General features: G+C 46.4%; 1 protein-coding gene across 1 annotated transcript; it reads left to right on the forward strand.

Moving 5' to 3' along the window:
* The first annotated feature begins 14,580 nt into the window (after positions 1-14,580).
* Positions 14,581-27,534, forward strand: gatm (glycine amidinotransferase (L-arginine:glycine amidinotransferase)). Its single transcript, XM_055900281.1, has 9 exons — positions 14,581-15,050; positions 16,484-16,705; positions 16,969-17,164; positions 18,978-19,168; positions 21,874-22,011; positions 24,543-24,707; positions 25,368-25,431; positions 25,616-25,732; positions 26,011-27,534. Exons 1-9 carry the CDS (start codon positions 14,982-14,984, stop codon positions 26,121-26,123), a joined length of 1,275 nt encoding a protein of 424 aa, XP_055756256.1. The 5' UTR covers positions 14,581-14,981; the 3' UTR covers positions 26,124-27,534.
* The last annotated feature ends 136 nt before the right edge of the window (positions 27,535-27,670 follow it).

The raw sequence follows: 27,670 nt of genomic DNA on the forward strand, positions 1-27,670 counted from the left end.
ATACACTGCATTCGATGAGCAATGGCAAAGTTATTCTGCTTTGAAAGTTGATAAAACTGTAACCTCACTTTTGAGAAAATGGCCTTTGAATGTTTTGGTACCTACTGGAGAGCTCTTCTTTGTCTACACCCATTCAGTATCGTTCACACCCTCTTAAGCTTTAGCTCCACCAATCTCTTTAAGGGTTGATCCGAGCTTTCTGACCTAACAAAAGCAGTCAAGCACACAAGCTAACTGGCTAACAGTTGTCGCAGTTTTAAAATGGACACTTGCAAAGTGCAGGTAGCTAACCAACCAGGTTCAATTTTAGCTAGCTAACATTAGGCTATAACAAGCAAAGCAAATGGCTCTGAGATACAAATATTAAGAGCATACACGTAACTTTAGCTAGCTAGCTAACAGTACACTTTAACTTGAAATGAAAATACTTTTTGTCAAAACTAGAAATGTGTAATATCTGAAAGTGTAGCTAGCTAGACTATCTTACCCGTGGTCTGAAATCGGAGTAAATAACCAGAGCAAATTTACCAGCTACGTCTATCAACAGTTGTCGCAGTGACAATCTATTGAAATGGATACTTGCATAGTGGAGTCTGTTGTTAAGACAATTAGCTAGCTGGTTAGCTAAACAATTAACCATAAACAATTAACCATAATAATTAACCATGATGTTACTACCCTGCATGAATCTGCAGGTAGCTAACCAACCAGGTTCAATGTTAGCTAGCTAACATTAGGCTATAACTATTTTATTAGGCTATAAAAAAATTATAAGATCATTCACGTAATATTAGCTAGCGAGCCAACCAGCTAACATTAGCTAGCTAGCTAACAGTACATTTTAACTTGAAATGAAAATGACTTTGTCAAAATTAGAAATGTGAAATATCTGAAAATGTAGCAAGCTAGACTATCTTACCCGTATACATCATGGTTGGACGCTTCTCACTGTCACGGATGCCATTGACTGACCTTCATGTCTTAAATTAATGATGGACTGTTGTTTATCTTTGCTTATTTGAGCTGTTCTTGCCATAATATGGACTTGGTCTTTTACCAAATAGGGCTATCTTCTCTATACCATTTGTATCTTGTCACAACACAACTGATTGGAAAGAAAGGAAAGAAATTCCACAAATTAACTTTTAACAAGGCACAGCTGTTAATTTAAATGCATTCCAGGTGAATACCTCATGAAGCTGATTGAGATAATGCCAAGAGTGTGCAAAGCTGTCATCAAGGCAAAGGGTGGCAACTTTGAAGATTCTCAAATATAAAATATATTTTGATTTGTTTAACACTTTTTTGGTTACTACATGATTCCATATGTGTTATTTCATAGTTTTGATGTCTTCACTATTATTCTACAATGTAGAAAATAGTTTTAAAAAATTAAGAAAAACACTTGAATGAGTAGGTGTGTCTAAATTTTTGACTGGTACTGTATGTCATGATCATATGATATCTGAGTGAGAGTGACTAACAAAATAAATGCTGGCCCAATGGAGGTCAGGGCCCCTGGACACGTGCCTTGTGTGCCCGGTCAATAATTCAGCCAATGTTTCTACAAAGATTTAGATAACTGGCAATCTGTAAAATGTTAGCTGACATGGCTAACTGATTGACTGTCAGTAACTGACATAACAAGAGAAAAACTGCTGATGCACAACCACATTGTGTATTCTACTATGCTATCTCTCAACGGGAAGTTGAGACGCCGACTGACCCCCACGGTTAGCACGTAGTCTGCGTATAGGCAGAGGCGGCTCTGTCTGAGATAAAAATGAAAGTTAGCAGATGGCTCCTGACGCTTTATATCACTTAGAAGCCTACCTGCTGATCCCTAATCAGATTGACACCACAACAGGACAGTAAAGAATGTAGGCTACAGTCACTGAGTCAGGTTGTGGGGTTTGAAAGGGCTTATTTACTAGACTGAGACCCTTTACCTTAGTCACAGTACACCAGGGTCATGTTAATTCTAATGACCCAGGTGCCACACACACACACACACACACACACACACACACACACACACACACACACACACACACACACACACACACACACACACACACACACACACACACACACACACACACAGACACAGCATAGCAGGCTGCAGGAAGGGAGCAGAGTTAGCCTGCTTTCAGACTACTCATATTAACAGGATCTAGGTTAGCCTCGTGGTGATTGAGCTAATGGGCTCAGAGCGGGATTTCCAAATGGGCACACATGGCACGTGCCCCAGGGCCCCCAAGCTATCTTTGGGTGGGGCCCTAGGTAGCATGTGATAGAGAAATGGGTAGAATAGCAGGGAATTTGCTTTAAATCTGCACAATTGTCTCTCAACATTATGTCAATATGTGTAGAATAGCAGGAAATAAGCTTTAAAACAACGAAATGTTCTCTCAGCGTCATGACAAAATGAGCACAAAAGCATGATATGAGATATAAAACAGCAACCCCTGCCCCATGGCAAAACGTGTTGAATTGCTGGAAATTAGCTTTAAAACTTTAAAACAGAATGTGTATAATAGTATTATAAAACCACACATTTTTCTCTCTGCACCATGGCAAAATGTGTTGAAATGCAGGAAGTTCACTGACCCCCCCAACCACCCAAAAAACTATGAAATAACATATATGGAATCATGTAGTAACCAAAAAAGTGTTAAATCAAAATATATTTTAGATTTGAGAATCTTCAATGTAGCCACCCTTTGTCTTGATGACAGCTTTGCACACTCTTGGCATTCTCTCAACCAGCTTCACCAGGAATGCTTTTCCAACAGTCTTGAAGGAGCTCCCAAATAAGCTGAGCACCTGTTGACTGCTTTTCCTTCACTCTGCAGTCCAACTCATCCCAAACCGTCTCAATTGAGTTGAGGTGGGGTGATTGTGGAGTCCAAGTCATCTGATGCAGCACTGCATCACTCTCCTTCTTGGTCAAATAGCCATGCAGTAGTCTGGCTCTACAGTCGTGGCCAAACGTTTTGAGAATGACACAAATATTAATTTTCACAAAGTCTGCTGCCTCAGTTTGTATGATGGCAATTTGCATATACTCCAGAATGATATGAAGAGTGATCAGATGAATTGGAATTAATTGCAAAGTCCCTCTGCCATGCAAATGAACTGAATCCCCCAAAAACATGTCCACCCCATTTCAGCCCTGCCACAAAAGGACCAGCTGACATCATGTCAGTGATTCTCTCGTTAACACAGGTGTGATTGTTGACGAGGACAAGGCTGGAGATCACTCTGTCATGCTGATTGAGTTCGATTAACAGACTGGAAGCTTCAAAAGAAGGGTGGTGCTTGGAATCATTGTTCTTCCTCTGTCAACCATGGTTACCTGCAAGGAAGCACGTGCCGTCATCATTGCTTTGCACAAAAAGGGCTTCAAAGGCAAGGATATTGCTGCCAGTAAGATTGCACCTAAATAAACCATTTATCGGATCATCAAGGAGAGCGGTTCAATTGTTGTGAAGAAGGCTTCAGGGCACCCAAGAAAGTCCAGATAGCGCCAGGACTGTCACGGCCATCGTAGGGAGGAGACCAAGGCGCAGCGTGGTATGCGTACATTCTCTTTATTATAAGAATGAACACTGAACAAAACTAACAATACAACAAAACGAACCGTGAAGCTATACAAAGAGTGCTGAACAGGCAACTACACATAGACAAGAACCCACCAAACCAAAAGGGAAAATGGCAACCTAAATATGATCCCCAATCAGAGACAACGATAAACAGCTGCCTCTGATTGGGAACCAATTCAAGACACCATAGACCTACAATTACCTAGACATACCAAAACCCCTAGATATACAAAAAACCCTAGACAATACAAAAACAAGCATACCCACCCTCGTCACACCCTGACCTAACCAAAATAATAAAGAAAACAGAGATATCTAAGGTCAGGGCGTGACAAGGACCGTCTCCTAAAGTTGATTCAGCTGCGGGATCGGGGCACCACCAGTACAGAGCTTGCTCAGGAATGGCAGCAGGCAGGTGTGAGTGTATCTGCACGCACAGTGAGGCGAAGACTTTTGGAGGATGGCCTGGTGTCAAGAAAGGCAGCAAAGAAGCCACTTCTCTCCAGGAAAAACATCAGGGACAGACCATTATTCTGCAAAAGGTACAGGGATTGGACTGCTGAGGACTGGGGTAAAGTCATTTTCTCTGATGAATCCCCTTTCCGATTGTTTGGGGCATCTGGAAAAAAGCTTGTCCGGAGAAGACAAGGTGAGCGCTACCATCAGTCCTGTGTCATACCAACAGTAAAGCATCCTGAGACCATTCATGTGTGGGGTTGCTTCTCAGCCAAGGGAGTGGGCTCACTCACAACTTTGCCTAAGAACACAGCCATGAATAAAGAATGGTACCAACACATCCTCCGAGAGCAATTTCTCCCAACCATCTAGGAACAGTTTGGTGATGAACAATGCCTTTTCCAGCATAATGGAGCACCTTGCCATAAGGCAAAAGTGATAACTAAGTGGCTCACAATTGATTTATAGGTATCCAAGCAGTGCATGTACAGTAGTGGCCAAAAGTTTTGATGAGGATGTGGCCCAGAAGTTAATTGACAGCATGCCAGGGCGGATTACAGAGGTCTTGAAAAGGAAGGGTCAACACTGCAAATATTGACTACTTCAGTATTCCATAGTAACATCTGACAAAAATATCTAAAGACACTGAGGCAGCAAACTTTGTGGAAATTAATATTTGTGTCATTCTCAAAACTTTTGGCCACGACTGTACATGCACTGCTTGGATACCTATAAATCAAATCTTGCAATTTGACAGGAGAAAAACCTTTCAACATGGTTGACCTATCTATGTTATCATAATGCATAATTATATAGGGTCCTACTAGAGCCAAGTTTCATCATTTCTTAACTTCCAACTTGTAGTCCACTGGCCTCTATAGCCTCTCATTTCCCTGGTTGGAAATCTGCCCAGCTCTGGAAATGTGAGTGTTGAAGCTCCAGCTCTGCCCTGGACCCTACGCACACGGAGCTGGACGCTAGTAGTGAGCCGTGGCATGGGAATGATGTGCTTCTCAGATCAGGTTTAAAGCACCATACCATGGCCAGTACAGTACTACGTAGGATACTTCAATGATTGATACTCTACACCTGTAGTACCCTCCATTTTGTTCAACTGTAAAGCGTGGGGGGGGGGGGGGGGGGGGTGTCTGTGGATTCGGGATGTGTCTCAAATGGCACTGTATTCCCTATATAGTGCGCAACTTTTGACCAGGGCCTTTGGGCTCTAGTCAAAATAGTGCACTTTAATAGGGAATAGGGCTCTAGTCAAAGTAGTGGACTATATAGGGAATAGGGCTCTAGTCAAAATAGTGCACTATATAGGGAATAGGGCTCTAGTCAAAGGAGTGCACTATATAGGGAATATGGTGCCATTTGGGATGCAGTTTGGAAACACTAGACTCAAACCAGCAACCTAGCCCAGGGCAATGAGGACATTCCCATATAACCAGCTGCGCCAAACAGGCTCAAACCTCTTGGCAGAAGCCGTAGTGGGTTTTAAAGGGCAGGGATGTTATACTTTATAGACTCTTGGAAGATTAGCAACCTTTGAAGGCTTAAAGACATCCAAACAAACAAACTAGTAAATTCTCTCAGTGTGTCTGCTCTCTGATGGGAGCAGTAGTGGTGGACAGTACATGGATTTCAGACTGTCAGCGATAATGTATATGATAGAGAGAGAGCTGGGGACTGTCAGTGATAATGTATATGATACTGACCCCTAGTCTACTAGTGGGTAGTTTGGTTCATCAGGTTGACCCCTGACCCCTAGTCTACTACTGGGTTGTTTAGTTCATCAGAATGACCCCTGACCCCTATTCTACCACTGGGTAGTTTGGTTCATCAGGATGAACCCTGACCCCTAGTCGACTACTGGGTAGTTAAGTTCATCAGGCTGATCCCTAGTCTACCACTGGGTAGTTTGGTTCATCAAGATGACCCCTGACCCCGAGTCTACTAACGGATAGTTTGGTTCATCAGGCTGACCCCTGACCCCTAGTCTACTACTGGGTAGGTTGGTTCATCAGGATGACCCCTAGTCTAGTTTGGTTTATCAGGCTGACCCCTGACCCCTAGTCTACTACTGGGTAGGTTGGTTCATCAGGATGACCCCTAACCCCTAGTCTACTACTGGGTGTTTTAGTTCATCAGGCTGACCCCTGACCCCTAGTCTATTACTTGGTAGTTTGGTTAGTCAGGCTGACCCCTAGTCTACTACTGGGTAGTTTAGTTCATCATGCTGAACCCTGACCCCTAGTCTACTCCTGGGTATTTCGGTTCATTAGGCTGACCCCTAGTCTACTGCTGGGTAGTTTAGTTCATCAGACTGACCCCTGACCCCTAGTCTACTACTGGGTAGTTTGGTTCATCAGGCTGACCCCTGACCCCTAGTCTACTACTGGGTAGTTTGGTTCATCAGGCTGACCCCTGACCCCTAGTCTACTACTGGGTAGTTTGGTTCATCAGTCTGACCCCTGACCCCTAGTCTACTACTGGGTAGTTTGGTTCATCAGTCTGACCCCTGACCCCTAGTCTACTACTGGGTAGTTTGGTTCATCAGTCTGACCCCTGACCCCTAGTCTACTACTGGGTAGTTTGGTTCATCAGTCTGACCCCTGACCCCTAGTCTACTACTGGGTAGTTTGGTTAATCAGGCTGACCCCTGACCCCTAGTCTACTACTGGGTATTTCGGTTCATCAGGCTGACCCCTGACCCCTAGTCTACTACTGGGTAGTTTGGTTCATCAGTCTGACCCCTGACCCCTAGTCTACTACTGGGTAGTTTGGTTCATCAGTCTGACCCCTGACCCCTAGTCTACTACTGGGTAGTTTGGTTCATCAGGCTGACCCCTGACCCCTAGTCTACTACTGGGTAGTTCGGTTCATCAGGCTTACCCCTGACCCCTAGTCTACTACTGGGTAGTTTAGTTCATCAGAATGACCCCTGACCCCTAGTCTACTACTGGGTAGTTTGGTTCATCAGGCTGACCCCTAGTCTACTACTGGGTAGTTTGGTTCATCAGGCTTACCCCTGACCCCTAGTCTACTACTGGGTAGTTTGGTTCATCAGGCTGACCTCTGACCCCTAGTCTACTACTGGGTAGTTTGGTTCATCAGGCTGACCCCTGACCCCTAGTCTACTACTGGATAGTTTGGTTCATCAGGCTGACCCCTGACCCCTAGTCTACTACTGGGTAGTTTGGTTCATCAGGCTGACCTCTGACCCCTAGTCTACTACTGGGTAGTTTGGTTCATCAGTCTGACCCCTGACCCCTAGTCTACTACTGGGTAGTTTGGTTCATCAGGCTGACCCCTGACCCCTAGTCTACTACTGGGTAGTTTAGTTCATCAGGCTGACCTCTGACCCCTAGTCTACTACTGGGTAGTTTGGTTCATCAGTCTGACCCCTGACCCCTAGTCTACTACTGGGTAGTTTGGTTCATCAGGCTGACCCCTAGTCTACTACTGGGTAGTTTGGTTCATCAGGCTAACCCCTAGTCTACTACTGGGTAGTTTGGTTCATCAGTCTGACCCCTGACCCCTAGTCTACTACTGGGTAGTTTGGTTCATCAGTCTGACCCCTGACCCCTAGTCTACTACTGGGTAGTTTGGTTCATCAGGCTGACCTCTGACCCCTAGTCTACTACTGGGTAGTTTGGTTCATCAGTCTGACCCCTGACCCCTAGTCTACTACTGGGTAGTTTGGTTCATCAGGCTGACCCCTGACCCCTAGTCTACTACTGGGTAGTTTGGTTCATCAGTCTGACCCCTGACCCCTAGTCTACTACTGGGTAGTTTGGTTCATCAGTCTGACCCCTGACCCCTAGTCTACTACTGGGTAGTTTGGTTCATCAGGCTGACCCCTGACCCCTAGTCTACTACTGGGTAGTTTGGTTCATCAGTCTGACCCCTGACCCCTAGTCTACTACTAGGTAGTTTAGTTCATCAGGCTGACCCCTGACCCCTAGTCTACTACTGGGTAGTTTAGTTCATCAGGCTGACCCCTGACCCCTAGTCTACTACTGGGTAGTTTAGTTCATCAGGCTGACCCCTAGTCTACTACTAGGTAGTTTGGTTCATCAGGCTGACCCCTGACCCCTAGTCTACTACTGGGTAGTTTGGTTCATCAGGCTGACCCCTGACCCCTAGTCTACTACTAGGTAGTTTAGTTCATCAGGCTGACCCCTGACCCCTAGTCTACTACTGGGTAGTTTAGTTCATCAGGCTGACCCCTGACCCCTAGTCTACTACTAGGTAGTTTGGTTCATCAGGCTGACCCCTGACCCCTAGTCTACTACTGGGTAGTTTGGTTCATCAGGCTGACCCCTAGTCTACTACTGGGTAGTTTGGTTTATCAGGCTGACCCCTGACCCCTAGTCTACTACTGGGTAGTTTGGTTCATCAGTCTGACCCCTGACCCCTAGTCTACTACTGGGTAGTTTGGTTTATCAGGCTGACCCCTGACCCCTAGTCTACTACTAGGTAGTTTGGTTCATCAGGCTGACCCCTGACCCCTAGTCTACTACTGGGTAGTTTAGTTCATCAGGCTGACCTCTGACCCCTAGTCTACTACTGGGTAGTTTAGTTCATCAGGCTGACCTCTGACCCCTAGTCTACTACTGGGTAGTTTAGTTCATCAGGCTGACCCCTGACCCCTAGTCTATTAATGGGTAGTTTGGTTCATCAGGCTGACCCCTAGTCTACTACTGGGTAGTTTGGTTCATCAGGCTGACCCCTAGTCTACTACTGGGTAGTTTAGTTCATCAGGCTGACCCCTGACCCCTAGTCTATTAATGGGTAGTTTGGTTCATCAGGCTGACCCCTAGTCTACTACTGGGTAGTTTGGTTCATCAGGCTGACCCCTAGTCTACTACTGGGTAGTTTAGTTCATCAGGCTGACCCCTGACCCCTAGTCTACTACTGGGTAGTTTAGTTCATCAGGCTGACCCCTGACCCCTAGTCTACTACTAGGTAGTTTGGTTCATCAGGCTGACCCCTGACCCCTAGTCTACTACTGGGTAGTTTGGTTCATCAGGCTGACCCCTAGTCTACTACTGGGTAGTTTGGTTTATCAGGCTGACCCCTGACCCCTAGTCTACTACTGGGTAGTTTGGTTCATCAGTCTGACCCCTGACCCCTAGTCTACTACTGGGTAGTTTGGTTTATCAGGCTGACCCCTGACCCCTAGTCTACTACTAGGTAGTTTGGTTCATCAGGCTGACCCCTGACCCCTAGTCTACTACTGGGTAGTTTAGTTCATCAGGCTGACCTCTGACCCCTAGTCTACTACTGGGTAGTTTAGTTCATCAGGCTGACCTCTGACCCCTAGTCTACTACTGGGTAGTTTAGTTCATCAGGCTGACCCCTGACCCCTAGTCTATTAATGGGTAGTTTGGTTCATCAGGCTGACCCCTAGTCTACTACTGGGTAGTTTGGTTCATCAGGCTGACCCCTAGTCTACTACTGGGTAGTTTAGTTCATCAGGCTGACCCCTGACCCCTAGTCTATTAATGGGTAGTTTGGTTCATCAGGCTGACCCCTAGTCTACTACTGGGTAGTTTGGTTCATCAGGCTGACCCCTAGTCTACTACTGGGTAGTTTAGTTCATCAGGCTGACCCCTGACCCCTAGTCTACTACTGGGTAGTTTAGTTCATCAGGCTGACCTTCTCCCGGGTGGCGCAGTGGTCTAGGGCACTTCATCGCAGTGCAGCTGCGCCACCAGAGTCTCTGGGTTCGCGCCCAGGCTGGGCTGGGTTCGCGCCCAGGCTCTGTCTCAGCCGGCCGCAACCGGGAGATCCGTGGGGCGACGCACAATTGGCATAGCGTCGTCCGGGTTAGGGAGGGTTTGGCCGGTAGGGAGGGTTTGGCCGGTAGGGATATCCTTGTCTCAGTATGTAAAAATGTAATAAAATGTATGCCCTCTACTGTAAGTCGCTCTAGATAAGAGCGTCTGCTAAATGACTAAAATGTAATGTAAATGTAGTCTACTACTGGGTAGTTTGGTTCATCAGGCTGACCCCTGACCCCTAGTCTACTACTGGGTAGTTTGGTTCATCAGGCTGACCCCTGACCCCTAGTCTACTACTAGGTAGTTTGGTTCATCAGGCTGACCCCTGACCCCTAGTCTACTACTAGGTAGTTTGGTTCATCAGGCTGACCCCTAGTCTACTACTGGGTAGTTTGGTTCATCAGGCTGACCCCTGACCCCTAGTCTACTACTAGGTAGTTTGGTTCATCAGGCTGACCCCTGACCCCTAGTCTACTACTAGGTAGTTTGGTTCATCAGGCTGACCCCTGACCCCTAGTCTACTACTGGGTAGTTTGGTTCATCAGGCTGACCCCTAGTCTACTGCTGGGTAGTTTGGTTCATCAGGCTGACCCCTAGTCTATTAATGGGTAGTTTGGTTCATCAGGCTGACCCCTAGTCTACTGCTGGGTAGTTTGGTTTATCAGGCTGACCCCTGACCCCTAGTCTACTACTGGGTAGTTTGGTTCATCAGGCTGACCCCTAGTCTACTGCTGGGTAGTTTGGTTCATCAGGCTGACCCCTAGTCTATTAATGGGTAGTTTGGTTCATCAGGCTGACCCCTAGTCTACTGCTGGGTAGTTTGGTTCATCAGGCTGACCCCTGACCCCTAGTCTACTACTAGGTAGTTTGGTTCATCAGGCTGACCCCTGACCCCTAGTCTACTACTGGGTAGTTTGGTTCATCAGGCTGACCCCTGACCCCTAGTCTACTACTGGGTAGTTTGGTTCATCAGGCTGACCCCTGACCCCTAGTCTACTAATGGGTAGTTTGGTTCATCAGGCTGACCCCTGACCCCTAGTCTACTACTAGGTAGTTCGGTTCATCAGGCTGACCCCTGACCCCTAGTCTACTAATGGGTAGTTTGGTTCATCAGGCTGACCCCTAGTCTACTGCTGGGTAGTTTGGTTTATCAGGCTGACCCCTGACCCCTAGTCTACTACTGGGTAGTTATATAGGGAACAGAGCTCTCGTCTATAGTATTGCACTATATAGGGAATAGGGCTCTAGTCAAAGGAGTGCACTATATAGGGAATATGGTGCCATTTGGGATGCAGTTTGGAAACACTAGACTCAAACCAGCAACCTAGCCCAGGGCAATGAGGACATTCCCATATAACCAGCTGCGCCAAACAGGCTCAAACCTCTTGGCAGAAGCCGTAGTGGGTTTTAAAGGGCAGGGATGTTATACTTTATAGACTCTTGGAAGATTAGCAACCTTTGAAGGCTAAAAGACATCCAAACAAACAAACTAGTAAATTCTCTCAGTGTGTCTGCTCTCTGATGGGAGCAGTAGTGGTGGACAGTACATGGATTTCAGACTGTTAGCGATAATGTATATGATAGAGAGAGAGAGCTGGGGACTGTCAGTGATAATGTATATGATAGAGAGAGAGCTGGGGACTGTCAGTGATAATGTATATGATACTGACCCCTAGTCTACTAGTGGGTAGTTTGGTTCATCTGGATGACCCCTGACAACCTAGTCTACTACTGGGTAGTTTAGTTCATCAGGCTGACCCCTGACCCCTAGTCTACTACTGGGTAGTTTAGTTCATCAGGCTGACCCCTAGTCTACGCTTGAAGTTATTGAGGGATGATGATGTTTTGGCAGTGTGAAGATAGGAGTTCCAGGGTATATAACCTCTGCTAGAGAATTGACTGTGAGGTGCACTAAGTAACAACCCACTCACTACAGATACTTTTCTGTGCCATTTTGGGAACTCAACTGACCTGTAATCACACCCAACTGTAGAGACCACTCCCAGAAAGGTTTCAAGACAAGGCTTGCATTCCAAATGACACTCTATCCCCTATGTAGTGAACTACTTTTGACTATAGACACAAAGAAAGTGTGTAGGAGGATGTCATCCCTATACTAGTTGTGCCTCATTTCTCCCATTTGACAGGACATCTCAGGTGTGGTATTGTGTCACACCTTTTAGAGGTTTAATGGATAAGCGAAGTAGGGTCCTAAAATGGCTGCTTTGGTTATTGTGATGACCGGGGTTTACAGCGTGAGAATAAGTAGATATACCTATCTCATTACATATCCTTTGTAACATATCGTTATCTTGTGGTCCTCAACACGTACAGAGCATATTATTTCATATCGTTATTGTCAGCGATTAGGTGAATGGATAAGCGGAGTCAGGCGCAGGACACAAGTATGAGTAATAATCTGAATTTACTCAACAATGTAAGCAATGTTCCAACAAGGAAAAATACTAATATCCAGAGCACAAAGAACGAACCCACATGACAATGACAATGACAATCACTCACAAAACAGAAAGGGAAGCCAGAGGGTTAAATAAGGTACATTGATTATGGAATGGAAACCAGGTGTGTATAATGAAGACAAAACCAAACGAAAATGAAACATGGATCGGTGGTGACTAGAAAGCCGGTGACGTCGACCACCGAACGCCGCTCGGACAAGGAGAAGGACAAACTTCGGCGGAAGTTGTGACAGTTATGTGATTTTATGGTTTTATTGTGGTCCTCAACACGTACAAAGCATCTTATTTCATATCATTATGTGATTTTATGGTTTTATTGTGGTCCTCAACATGTACAAAGCATCTTATTTCATATCATTATGCTATTATGTTTTTCTAATCAACTCAAGCTAGCCCCTATGTTACGTATGATGACACTTCTCCTATTCCATAACCTTTGAATCCTGTTTTCCAGCTATTGGGTTTGAAGCCAGTCCAATATCAGCGGTCACCGAGGTCACTCTTGCCACGTTGAGAAACAGAACAGCTCACAGAAATGTGTGGTGCTGACACACTGCCTGCCTACGTGCACCCCTCTCTCTCTCTCTCTCCCTCTCTCTCCAGCTCTCTCTCTATTTTCTCTCTCTCTCTCTTTCTCTCTCTTTCTCTAGCTCTCTCTCTCTCTAGCTCTTTCTCTCTCTCTCGCTCTCTCTCTCTCTCTAGCTCTCTCAATCTAGTGCTCTCTCTCTCTAGCTCTCTCTCTCTTTCTAGCTCTCTCCCCCTCCCTCTCCTTCTCCCTCTCTCTCTCCCTCTCTCTCTTGCTCTCTGTCTGTCTCTCTGTCTCTCTGTCTCTCTCTGTCAGTCTCTCTCTCTCTCTCTCTCGCTCGCCCTGTCAACTAACCTGCTTGCTGCAATGCAGGCTGTGGGCTTCACACCAACGTCATGACCTCATGGTACTAGTGTAGTCTGTACCATGTCATGTGAAATAGGTTAGCATTATGTTATGATCCCTTGACCTGCATTGATGTCCTGCAGACCGTCTGCTGCTGCTGGCCTGTAATGGAGGCCACTGACGTGTGGGCAGAGTAGCTTGTAGGTATCGCGTCCCAAATGGCACGTCGTTTGACCGGAGCTCCTATCGTCTCTTGTCAAAAGTAGTGCACTAAATAGGGAATATGAGCTTTATAGAACCAGGAAGTCCCCTTGAGATAAAGAATGTCCTTTATGAGGGAAAGACTTGGCCAAGACAACAGCATAGCCTTACAGTGTGCATTAAAATAACAGACATATGTATACTGCAACACACCAATAGAAAGAAAAATGCTACTCTAGGAAACAGTGCTTTCTAATGTCAACATCCACCCATACAGGCAAACCCCTATGTTCTGGTGACTAGCCTCATTTCTTTAACCTTTATTTAACTAGGCAAGTCAGTTAAGAACAAATTCTTATTTACAATGACGGCCTACCCACAGCCAAACCCTAACCCGGTGTCAATTGTGTGCCGCCCTATGGGACTCCCAATCACAGCCGGTTGTGATACAGCCTGGAATCGAACCAGGGTATGTAGTGCCGCCTCTAGCACTGAGATGCAGTGCCTTAGATCGCTGAGCCACTCGGGAGCCTGAAACCTGAATGCAGTATTACATGGTCAGTTTGACCCACAGCTATTCCATGCTGCCTTTCTAGGCTACTCCCAGTTGAAAGCAGATTTGAGGTCCCAGAGTTATGACATTGTCAGATATTATGCTGTATCTACTGTATGTATCTACTGTATGTATCTACAGTATGAATCTACAGTATGTATCTACTGTATTGTATCTACTCTATTGTATCTACTGTATGAATCTACAGTATGTATATACTGTATGTATCTACAGTATGTATCTACTGTATGTATCTACTGTATGTATCTACTGTATGTATCTACTGTATGAATCTACTGTATTGTATCTACTGTATTGTATCTACAGTATGTGTCTACTGTATTGTATCTACTGTATGTATCTACTGTATGTATCTACTGTATGTATCTACTGTATTGTATCTACTGTATGTATCTACTGTATGTATCTACTGTATGAATCTACTGTTGCAGTTTTGGCCTTGTACAATATTGCTCTTTAAATCTGACACAAATGCACATGATATTGCAAATCCAAAAATGTACAATAACATTCACCTTGAATATGTCTCAATACCCTTTTTTTAATGTCTCAATCCCCTCAATCCCCCAGGCAATGGGTTTAATAATCTCATCATTGAATAATGATATGCAAATGTTATTCACTAACTTTGAATCTTTTTTGGGGGGGTTGCAGTCTGTCCGCAACGTTTCAGATGTGACTGAAAACCATTTATGAAAACGTACCATCTAGTTGCGTTACTTTCATCCATTTGTGTGGGAGAGATTGGGTGTGCGGCTGATAAGAATGTGCTGGCGTAAGGTGTAGAATTTCAGGGAACATTTTTCTCAAGTCACGTTGGCTGCCCCCCCACAACTTGTCCCAATGCCTCGAGGCGCCCTGCGTGCGGATATAAAGAGGCATCAGAACGCGAAGGGTCTTCCATTCATTCTCAGAACTCCTGACATTCAGGTGGATCTTGTCCTGCCGCGAAGCCGCCCGCCGCTAGAATATCCCAAATAGCCATCACCATTATCAGGTCGGACAATGCTGCGAGTCAGGTGTCTCAGAGGAGGTAGCAGAGGGGCCGAGGCCGCCCATCTGATCGGAGCTATGGTTGGTATTTAGTTCCTGTTTTTTGTTTATTCAGAAATGTACAAAATCATAAAATGTGGAGAGTCTCAAGGAGAGCGCAGCTGCGGCAAACAGCTGTTGGCTGTCACTCAGAAAAAGTGAACACATTTCATTTAGGTTTTTTACAATTAGAATATAATTTTTTATTAATTGAGTTTGTTCTGATTACTTTGAACGTTATTCTTTAAAATAAAATGAATAGAGGCTATTTTTTACACTTTCTTTTCACAGCAAAATACTCAATTAAATGTAGGCCTACCAATCAAAAAGCATGTCATTTTCTTTCATTAATTGATTTTGTCCGGACATAGACGAGTTTTTGTTTCAAATAAAACGAATATAGTAGCATTTCTTTACGTTACTCAAGAATGTCGCGTGCTGTTCTCTGGAATTGTGAACTAAGTCAATTCCTTCTGCACGAAGTAGAAATTAAAACTGCTACAGAAATTAAAACATTAACCTATGTATTTATTGGAAGAGAACGTTTCTGCTTTATTTGGAAATGTGTAAGAGAGAGAAATGTGTCTGGCAGCAAATTTTAGCGCGTGAGTGACAGTGGACAGCTGTTGCGGGCCCTCCCTGAACCCACTGACACGGAGAGCTGCGCATGCGCCCGCTGACCCCTTGAAATTCTACCTCCAACCGAGATAAGTGCGTTTATCAAGCGCACCTTGACTCAAAACCAATAGGCCATATCTAACACAGCCCCGTTAGCCTTTTAAAACACCTTATGTTGACCAATGGTTTTCCTTTTGGCCTTGTAATGCATCTGTCTTTGTGTAATGTCGAATGTGTATGATAAGGCTTACTGCAAGAGATTAAGCTAACAGGTTAGTCCTTGGTCTACTTATCTTTAAACCATAGTTATCATGGTCAGGACTTGAAGAATCACCTCAGTTCAACTACTGATTGAAAAAATATATAAATCAAATCCACATTTGTTGGAAGCTTAACATCTTAATCAATTTGATTATAATATAATGTTATATGGTAAACCTGTGAATGGCCCTGTAATCATGTGTTGCGTTGCGGAGCCAGCAGTGTGACCCAGTGGCATACCGCAGTTTCGCACCCCGCGAGGTCTGAGCGAAACATGATTAAGGATTTATTGGGGGGGGGGGGGGGAAACAACTAACTTCCTACAATGCCACACATTTTGCTATGGGGCAAAGATAAACATTTGCAGTTTTATAGCTAATATGATGCTATTGTACACATTTTGCCATGGGGCAAAGATAAACATTTGCAGTTTTATAGCTAATATGATGCTATTGTACACATTTTGCTATGAGGCTGAGAGAAAATGTTTCAGTTTTACAGCTCATTTCCTGTAATTCTAAACATTACATGAAATGTGTGACCACACCATGACATGTGAGCGGGTGATACTGACGCAGCTGTTCATCTTCCCGCAGCTCGGCCGCGCCATGACAGGCTGGGTGCAGGGCGCGTTCCAGAGCTACTCGAGTTCCGCTGCTGCCGCGCAGCCGCAACGCGCCCTGGAGGAGAACGCTGTCACCGAGCCTGAGCGACAGGAGTGTCCTGTCTGCGCCTACAACGAATGGGACCCACTCGAGGAGGTGATCGTAGGCCGCGCCGAGAACGCGCGCGTCCCTCCTTTCACAGTAGAGGTCAAGGTAAGGTCATCAAGTCAGAACTCACAATTATGTAGAACAAATCTACACTATGTTCAAACTAAGATGAAATGAACCATAAATATATACATATATTATTATTGCATTGAGTTGATGCAAAATTAGCCTATTGCAAATAGCAACAGCTTCCTTGCCAAATGCATTCAAATCTTTAATGGGACTCACCTGCTCAAATAAAATATAAATCATTCAAATAAATTAGTAAATGAAGAACCCATAGTGACGTATTAAACTTTTTTCAACAGGCTAACACATATGAGAAGCATTGGCCCTTCTACCAGAAGTATGGGGGCCAAAGCTTTCCTGAGGACCACTTGAAGAAAGCTGTTGCTGAGATTGAAGAAATGTGCAATATCCTCCGCATGGAGGGAGTTACAGTTCAGAGACCTGAACCCATGGACTGGTCCTTCCAGTACAACACTCCAGACTTCACCTCTACTGGTAGGCAGAGGGGGAACTACAGGGTTGATACCTCTACTGGTAGACAGAGGGGGGAGTTACAGGGTTGATACCTCTACTGGTAGGCAGAGGGGGGAACTACAGGGTTGATACCTCTACTGGTAGGCAGAGGGGGGAGCTACAGGGTTGATACCTCTACTGGTAGGCAGAGGGGGAACTACAGGGTTGATACCTCTACTGGTAGGCAGAGGGGGAGCTACAGGGTTGGTACCTCTACTGGTAGGCAGAGGGGGAACTACAGGGTTGATACCTCTACTGGTAGGCAGAGGGGGGAGCTACAGGGTTGATACCTCTACTGGTAGGCAGAGGGGGAACTACAGGGTTGATACCTCTACTGGTAGGCAGAGGGGGGAGCTACAGGGTTGATACCTCTACTGGTAGGCAGAGGGGGAACTACAGGGTTGATACCTCTACTGGTAGGCAGAGGGGGGAGCTACAGGGTTGATACCTCTACTGGTAGGCAGAGGGGGAACTACAGGGTTGATACCTCTACTGGTAGGCAGAGGGGGGAGCTACAGGGTTGATACCTCTACTGGTAGGCAGAGGGGGGAGCTACAGGGTTGATACCTCTACTGGTAGACAGAGGGGGGAGTTACAGGGTTGATACCTCTACTGGTAGGCAGAGGGGGGAGCTACAGGGTTGATACCTCTACTGGTAGGCAGAGGGGGAACTACAGGGTTGATACCTCTACTGGTAGGCAGAGGGGAGCTACAGGGTTGATACCTCTACTGGTAGGCAGAGGGGGGAGCTACAGGGTTGATACCTCTACTGGTAGGCAGAGGGGGAACTACAGGGTTGATACCTCTACTGGTAGGCAGAGGGGGGAGCTACAGGGTTGATACCTCTACTGGTAGGCAGAGGGGGGAGCTACAGGGTTGATACCTCTACTGGTAGACAGAGGGGGGAGTTACAGGGTTGATACCTCTACTGGTAGGCAGAGGGGGGAGCTACAGGGTTGATACCTCTACTGGTAGGCAGAGGGGGAACTACAGGGTTGATACCTCTACTGGTAGGCAGAGGGGAGCTACAGGGTTGATACCTCTACTGGTAGGCAGAGGGGGGAGCTACAGGGTTGATACCTCTACTGGTAGGCAGAGGGGGAACTACAGGGTTGATACCTCTACTGGTAGGCAGAGGGGGGAGCTACAGGGTTGATACCTCTACTGGTAGGCAGAGGGGGGAGCTACAGGGTTGATACCTCTACTGGTAGACAGAGGGGGGAGTTACAGGGTTGATACCTCTACTGGTAGGCAGAGGGGGGAGCTACAGGGTTGATACCTCTACTGGTAGGCAGAGGGGGGAGCTACAGGGTTGATACCTCTACTGGTAGGCAGAGGGGAAGCTACGAGGTTGATACCTCTACTGGTAGGCAGAGGGGGGAGCTACAGGGTTGATACCTCTACTGGTAGGCAGAGGGGGGAGCTACAGGGTTGATACCTCTACTGGTAGGCAGAGGGGGGAGCTACAGGGTTGATACCTCTACTGGTAGGCAGAGGGGGGAGCTACAGGGTTGATACCTCTACTGGTAGGCAGAGGGGAAGCTACGAGGTTGATACCTCTACTGGTAGGCAGAGGGGGGAGCTACAGGGTTGATACCTCTACTGGTAGGCAGAGGGGGAACTACAGGGTTGATACCTCTACTGGTAGGCAGAGGGGGAGCTACGGGATTGATTGATTGGTTAATTGATTGGTTGGTTGGTTCGGTTGGTTGAATTATTGATTGTTTGATAGAAAATTCCCCGCCTGAACACAAAAACCTGTGTGTCTCTAACATGTCTCCTCTCCTCCACCCAGGCATGTACGCTGCCATGCCCAGAGACATCCTCATGGTGGTGGGGAATGAGATCATCGAGGCTCCCATGGCCTGGAGGTCTCGCTTCTTTGAGTACCGGGCCTACAGACCCCTCATCAAGGAGTACTTCAGAAAGGGTGCCAAGTGGACCACCCCCCCAAAACCCACCATGTCTGATGAGCTGTACGATCAGGTGAGGTGTCAGATGCCATCCTGACCCCCGAGAGGTGCTCACTCACTTCAGAGTCTCTGTTCCTGCAGGGATCACATACTAGACATGCACTGTTATGTAAACCGCTTTGAATAAAAGCATCTACTATACGTGGCATAGATTGCTCTGTGCTTTGGCCATATCTCATATAGCATGCTATAAGTGACATATTACCTATGAGATTAGGCCCAAACACATGGTGTTTATATTACCCATGAGATTAGGCCCAAATTTAGTGTGTTTGTATTACTCATGAGATTAGGCCTAAATTTAGTGTGTTTGTATTACTCATGAGATTAGGCCTAAATTTAGTGTGTTTGTATTACTCATGAGATTAGGCCTAAATTTAGTGTGTTTGTATTACCCATGAGATTAGGCCCAAGAACAGGGTGTGTATTTTACTCATGTGGCAAGGGGCCATTTAAAGATACACAGTACATACATGATAACATAATGGCTGTGGATACCCCCCCCCCCCCACCCCCCCACCCCCCACTCCAACCTGTCAGTTTCTCTGGCCTCTCCTTAAACTGAGACTCATAACATAATGTCTGTAGATACCCCCCCCCCCCACTCCAGCTGTAGATCCCCCCCCCCCCCCACTCCAACCTGTCAGTGTCTCTGACCTCTCCTTAAACTGAGACTCATAACATAATGTCTGTAGATCCCCCCCCCCCACCCCCCCCCCCCACTCCAGCTGTAGACCCCCCCCCCCCCCCCCCACTCCAACCTGTCAGTGTCTCTGACCTCTCCTTAAACTGAGACTCATAACATAATAGCTGTAGATACCCCCCCCCCCCCCACTCCAGCTGTAGATCCCCCCCCCCCCCACCCACCCCCCCCCACACTCCAACCTGTCAGTGTCTCTGACCCCTCCTTAAACTGAGACTCATAACATAATGTCTGTAGATACCCCCCCCCCCCACTCCAGCTGTAGATACCCCCCCCCCCCCACTCCAACCTGTCAGTGTCTCTGACCCCTCCTTAAACTGAGACTCATAACATAATGTCTGTAGATACCCCCCCCCCACACTCCAACCTGTCAGACTCAGAGATGTGACATTGCCACGAGCAGCAGGGTTGACCAAAGATATTTTATATGAGTGTGATGCAAGACGATGCACTCACACAGAGTATCGGGTACACTTCACTCTGCTGCAGTGTGATGGCTGCAGCCTGACAAAAACGGTGGGGAAGTTAAGCCTCGTGCTTCAACTCTCTGTTGCGGAAATCGTCCCGATACTGATGTTTACTTTGTTTATCACTGAGTCTACGTTTAAACCAGTCAGTCTCTGACCTCTCTCTGACCCCCCTGCAGGACTAACCTGTCTCTCTCTCTCTGCCCTGTCTGTCTCTCTAATCTGTCTCTCTCTCTGACCCCCCTCCAGGACTAACCTGTCTCTCTCTCTCTGCCCTGTCTGTCTCTCTAATCTGTCTCTCTCTCTGCCCCCCCTCCAGGACTAACCTGTCTCTCTTTCTCTGCCCTGTCTGTCTCTCTAATCTGTCTCTCTCTCTGCCCCCCCTCCAGGACTAACCTGTCTCTCTCTCTCTGCCCTGTCTGTCTCTCTAATCTGTCTCTCTCTCTGCCCCCCCTCCAGGACTAACCTGTCTCTCTCTCTCTGCCCTGTCTGTCTCTCTAATCTGTCTCTCTCTCTGCCCCCCCTCCAGGACTAACCTGTCTCTCTCTCTCTGCACTGTCTGTCTCTCTAACCTGTCTCTCTCTCTCTGCCCTGTCTGTCTCTCTAATCTGTCTCTCTCTCTGACCCCCCTCCAGGACTAACCTGTCTCTCTCTCTCTGACCTGTCTGTCTCTGTAATCTGTCTCTCTCTCTGCCCCCCCTCCAGGACTAACCTGTCTGTCTCTCTAATCTGTCTCTCTCTCTGCCCCCCCTCCAGGACTAACCTGTCTGTCTCGCTAATCTGTCTCTCTCTCTGCCCCCTCCAGGACTACCCTGTCTGTCTCTCTAATCTGTCTCTCTCTCTGCCTCCTCCAGGACTAACCTGTCTGTCTCTCTAATCTGTCTCTCTCTCTGCCCCCCCTCCAGGACTACCCTGTCTGTCTCTCTAATCTGTCTCTCTCTCTGCCCCCTCCAGGACTAACCTGTCTGTCTCGCTAATCTGTCTCCCTCTCTGCCCCCCCCCAGGACTAACCTGTCTGCCTCTCTAATCTGTCTCTCTCTCTGCCCCCCCTCCAGGACTACCCTGTCTGTCTCTCTAATCTGTCTCTCTCTCTGCCCCCCCCAGGACTAACCTGTCTGCCTCTCTAATCTGTCTCTCTCTCTGCCCCCCTCCAGGACTACCCTGTCTGTCTCTCTAATCTGTCTCTCTCTCTGCCCCCCTCCAGGACTAACCTGTCTGTCTCTCTAATCTGTCTCTCTCTCTGCCCCCTCTCTAAGACTAACCTGTCTGTCTCTCTAATCTGTCTCCCTCTCTGCCCCCCCTCCAGGACTAACCTGTCTGTCTCTCTAATCTGTCTTTCTCTCTGCCCCCTCCAGGACTAACCTGTCTGTCTCTCTAATCTGTCTCTCTCTGCCCCCTCCAGGACTACCCTGTCTGTCTCTCTAATCTGTCTCTCTCTCTGCCCCCTCCAGGACTAACCTGTCTGTCTCTCTAATCTGTCTTTCTCTCTGCCCCCTCCAGGACTACCCTGTCTGTCTCTCTAATCTGTCTCTCTCTCTGCCCCTCCAGGAGTACCCTATCCGCACGGTGGAAGACAGACACAAGCTGGCTGCCCAGGGGAAGTTTGTCACCACCGAACACGAGCCGTGCTTCGACGCCGCTGACTTCATCAGAGCTGGCAGGGACCTGTTTGTCCAGAGGAGTCAGGTATGGAGGCCACAATGCCACATGTTCTTTTATAGAGTCACACTGTGTTCACTCCTTAATCTAAACAAAAGTATGTGGACACCCCTTCAAATTAGTGGATTCGGCTATTTCAGCAACACCCGTCGCTGACAGGTGTATAAAGTCGAGCACAAAGCCACGCAATCTACATAGACAAACATTGGCAGTAGAATGGCCTTACTGAAGAAGGTCAGTGACTTTCAACGTGGCACCATCATAGGATGCCACCTTTCCAACAAGTCAGTTAGTCAAATTTCTGCCCTGGTAGAGCTGCCCCGGTCAAATGTAAGTGCTGTTATTGTGAAGTGGAAACGTCTAGGAGCAACAACGGCTCAGCCGCAAAGTGGTAGGCAACACAAGTTCACAGAACGTGACTACCGACTGCTGAAGTGCATAGCGTTTAAAAATCATCTGTCCTTGGTTGCAACACTCACTACTGAGTCCCAAACTGCCTCTGGAAGCAACGTCAGCACAATAACTGTTCGTCAGGAGCTTCATGAAATGTGTTTCCATGGCCGAGCAGCTGCACACAAACCTAAGATCACCATGGGCAATGCCAAGCGTCAGGCTGGAGGGCGTAATGCTCACTGCCATTGGACTCTGGAGCAGTGGTTACGCATTCTCTGGAGTGATGAATCACGCTTCACCATCTGGCAGTCCGACGGACGAATCTAGGTTTGGCGGATGCCAGGAGAACACTACCTGCCGAATGCATAGTACCAACTGTAAAGTTTGGTGGAGGAATAATGGTCTGGGTCTGTTTGTCATGGTTCGGGCCCCTTAGTTCCAGTGAAGGGAAATCTTAACGCTACAGCATACAATGACATTCTAAACGATTATGTGCTTCCAACTTTGTGGCAACAGTTTGGGGAAGGCCCTTTCCTGTTTCAGCATGACAATACCCCCATGCACAAAGCGAGGCCCATACAGAAATGGTTTGTTGAGATCGGTGTGGAAGAACTTGACTGGCCTGCACAGAGCCCTGACCTCAACCCCATTGAACACCTTTGGGATTGGAACACTGACAGCGAGCCAGGCCTAATCACCCAACATCAGTGCCCGACCACATTAATGCTCTTGTGGCTGAATGAAAGCAAGTCCCACCAGCAATGTTCCAACAACTAGTGAAAATCCTTCCCAGAAGAGTGGAGGCTGTTGTAGCAGCAAAGGAGGGACCAACTCCATTTTAATGCCCATGAATTTGGAATGAGATGTTGGACGACCAGGTGTCGTTGTTTTGGCCTTATAGTGTAGCTACAATTCACCTAATAAAGAGACCAAATAGTTGAGGGATGCAGAACTTGCCCAACAGAAGCCTACCCTGCCTAGCTGCATAGAGATCCCCAGTCTGTAGCAAGAAGCAAGCCAACAGAACAGACACCTGGTGTTTAGACAGATCCCTGGGTCACTGAACACATTGAGTTCCCTTTGAGGCATTTTATTGTTTGTCAATGACCAAGTTCAGAGTCACTAATTAACACAATTACATACAGGCCTAGAGGCCTACGTACGGACCAGCTCTGTAGGACCACAGTGTTAACTAGTGAAGGTAATGAATTTGGTGCTCTGTAGGACCACAGTGTTAACTAGTGAAGGTAATTAATTGGGTGCTCTGTAGGACCACGGTGTTGACTAGTGAAGGTAATGAATTGGGTAATGCAACACTTTCTTTTATGTCTCAGTGTCACGACTTCCGCCAAAGTTGGTCCCTCTCCTTGTTCGGGCGGCGTTCGGCGGTCGACGTCACCGGTCTTCTAACCATCGCCGATCCACCTTCCATTTTCCATTTGTTTTGTCTTTTTTTCCCACACACCTGCTATTCATTCCCTCATTGCATGTTGTGTATTTAACCCTCTGTTCCCTCCATGTCTGTGTGTGTAATTGTTTATTGTCGGGTTGGCACTCTTCCGGCTGGTTTGCGCCGAGTTATATTTGACACCCGTGCTTTTTGACAGCCTGTACTTTGTACTTTGTTATTTTGTACTTAGGGCGAACTCACTTGTTCTGAGGGCATTGGTTTTTGTGACGCGGTCGCGTTCTATTCACATATTGCCTCAGTAAAGTGTCTTGTCCACTCATCTCTGCTCTCCTGCGCCTGACTTCCACCAGCTACACCCACACCGTGGGGGAAAGTGTTCACCTGGTATTCACAAGGGTGAAAGTGTTTACCTGGTATTCACAAGGGTGAAAGTGTTTACCTGGTATTCACAAGGGTGAACGTGTTTACCTGGTATTCACAAGGGTGAAAGTGTTTACCTGGTATTCACAAGGAAATTATATGATATCAATAGGTACTTTCTGTAACTTGCTGTTGAAGAATTCAACACATTTGGTAACTACCTGGTACCAAATGGTGTATAATTATTAGTACTAGATATTACTAAGCAATTATTAGGTATCATTTAACCACGTTTAACCTAAGTGAATAATATGTAAATATTAGAGAACGGTTATATAAGAAGTGTAAACAATTTATTGTTGATTGATTCCAGTCATTATTTCTCTATTTCCAGGTTACAAACTACATGGGGATTGAGTGGATGCGTCGCCATCTTGCCCCGGACTACAAGGTCCACATCATCTCATTCAAGGACCCCAACCCCATGCACATTGACGCCACCTTCAACATCATCGGGCCGGGACTGGTGCTGTCCAACCCGGATCGTCCCTGTCGTCAGGTCAGTCAGATGGAGAGAGAGAAAGAGTGGGAGGGGGGGGGGGGGGGGGGGGGTGCAGAGAGAGGGAGGGAGTGAAGAGAGAATGAGAGGAGAGAGACGGGGAGGAATGGAGAGAGAGAGAGGAGAGCGAGAGGGAGGGAGGGAGTGAAGAGAGAATGAGAGGAGAGAGACGGGGAGGAATGGAGAGAGAGAGAGGAGAGCGAGAGGGAGGGAGGGAGTGAAGAGAGAATGAGAGGAGAGAGACGGGGAGGAATGGAGAGAGAGAGAGGAGAGAGAGAGGGAGGGAGGGAGGGAGGGAGGGAGGGAGGGAGGGAGGGAGGGAGGGAGGGAGGGAGGGAGGGAGGGAGGGAGGGAGGGAGGGAGGGAGGAGAGAATGAGAGGAGAGAGACGGGGAGGAATGGAGAGAGAGAGGAGAGAGATGGGGAGGGATGGAGAGAGAGAGACGGGAGAGAAATGGAGAGAGAGAGACGGGAGAGGGATGGAGAGAGAGAGAGGAGAGAGAGAAATAAGAGATGACCCTCCTAACCAGTTTGCCCTTTCCCCCTGTATATACATTCCTGCAGTGCCCTCTAGTGGAGCGGTGCTGTAACTGATAAAACGCTACATGGGAAGAGACCGCTCTGTCTGACCCACAGCATCTCTCTGATTTCTCTCCTTCAGGTGGAGATGTTTGAGAAGGCCGGCTGGACCGTGGTGAAGCCTCCAACCCCTCTGATTCCAGATGGTATGTTGTTGTTGTTGTTGTTGTTTGGGAATTCAAGACACCTATTAACAAAAGACAACCCAATTTCTAGCACTTCCTGATTTGTTGATAGAAAACGCATACTCAGCACTGTCGGTGTGGTCTTTTCATGGTGTGACGATATCTATGAGTGTCTGGTTAGTAAATCTACCTGTTCTCCCATCAGATCACCCTCTGTGGATGTCCTCTAAGTGGCTGTCCATGAATGTCTTGATGCTGGACCCCAAACGGGTCATGTGTGATGCCAACGAGCACACCATCCACAAGATGTTTGAGAATCTTGGTGAGTAGAATATGACCTTGATGTATGACCTATGACCTATTCATTATAATCCCTCCACCTAGTATTTTATTCAACCGTTTAGTTCTTGCCCTTTTATCTTTATTTAGTGATTGATAGATTTTATTAGTTTGTCTAAGTTAGTTCAGATAAAGTTCCAAGACAGACCTTTTGACACCTGCCATTCCTCTGGTTTATCTGACTCCCTCGCTCCCTCCCTCCTCGCTCCCTCCCTCCTCGCTCCCTCCCTCCCTCCTCGCTCCCTCCCTCACGTTCTCCAGGTATCGAGACCGTCAAGGTGAACATCCGCCACGCCAACTCCCTGGGAGGAGGCTTCCACTGCTGGACTACCGACGTGCGTCGCCGTGGTTCCCTCGAGTCCTACTTCCACTAGCCATGCCAGAAACAGACAGTTTTTATTGAGCTTAAAGGAAGGAGAAAGTCCCAATCAAAAATCTGCAGTTGATTTTTTCGATTTCAAAAAATGAAAACCACGTGTTGATTTAAAGTTATGTGCATGACAGTGCCTTTCGCGAAAACGCTTGGTTATGAGTTCATTTTAACGCTCAACAACAACAAAAGTTTTTTTTTTAAACTTGATTTTTAGAGAGAGGTAAAAAAAAGATAAGTATTCAATATTCTCAATACATACTGTATTTCTGGCTGGGCTATTGTGAAGCAACGTTGTACCATCTGAACGACTCTGAGTAACATCAAAAAACGAGTCGTTTTTAAAGAGGACAGGGAAGGCTACTTTATGGGTATGATAACAATGACATCACATTTGGTCTGCGTCTGAAATGGCACCCTATTCCCTACGTAGTGCACTTCTTTTGACCAGAGCCCCGAGTGGATGTTCGTTATACTATTTCATTTTGAGAACTCAGAGAAAAAAAAGATCATTTATATCAATTATCAATTGATGCTGCCATTTGATTTTTTTTTTTATAAGATTTTTTTAAAGAATGTGTCAAACTTTTTTACAGTACATCATTATTATTATTAAACAATATGGTATTTCTTATCTCAGGTATTTCTATTTTGTAAAAAAAAAATGAGAAAAGAATGAATCAATTGAGACAAATGTATACTGTATTATACTATATATATGTGTATTTTATTTGGGCTCATACATTTTTCATTGTTTCCCAGGAATTAGCCTTTTATATATTTTCTTAAAAGGAGAATGAGGTCCATATCAGATATTGTGATACCTTGCAGACCTGGGTCAAATATCAAATACTTTCAAATACTTTCAAATACTGCACTTAATTTAGTTTGGACCGGTAGAACATAACCAATGTAATATGGTCCCAGAAGTACAAACGCCAAGCTAGGCGTAAGTGCAACACAAATACTTTCAAGTACAAGTATTTTACATAAGTATTTTACACTATGTATTTGTCCCGGTCTGATACCTTATACCTCTGCTGTCTTCTACAATAGCAACAGAGCCAGATCTATGCTAGTTATTTTCATTACACTGCTAAGCTGCTTCTATGTTTGCATGGTCAAATGACCAAAAGGGTTCGGGAGGTCACTGGATGTGTCCCAAATGACGCCCTAATCCCTATATAGTGCATAAAGTAGTGTAATTATATATGGAATAGGGTACCATTCGGGACACAGCATGTGTTTACGTCATTACAACCCTAGTTTACGTTCGTAGTAGTTTTTTCCTTGATGCACATGTAATGTACTCTTGGAGATCAAATGTTTTGGATCTTGAATTGATATTCGATTGTTCCCAAGCATTGAAGATGGCTTAAGGACGCAATAAAAATGATTAAAAAAATTAAAATACATTTTGGGAGAAATATTTCATTATTATTACATTTAATATTATATCATTATTGTTATATTTGATCTATCTGTCTGTCGCGTCTGTCTGTCTGTCTGTCTGTCTGTCTGTCTGTCTGTCTGTCTGTCTGTCTGTCTGTC

This window comes from Salvelinus fontinalis, chromosome 35, assembly GCF_029448725.1.
Source record: "Salvelinus fontinalis isolate EN_2023a chromosome 35, ASM2944872v1, whole genome shotgun sequence".
NCBI classification, from domain to species: Eukaryota; Metazoa; Chordata; class Actinopteri; order Salmoniformes; family Salmonidae; genus Salvelinus; species Salvelinus fontinalis.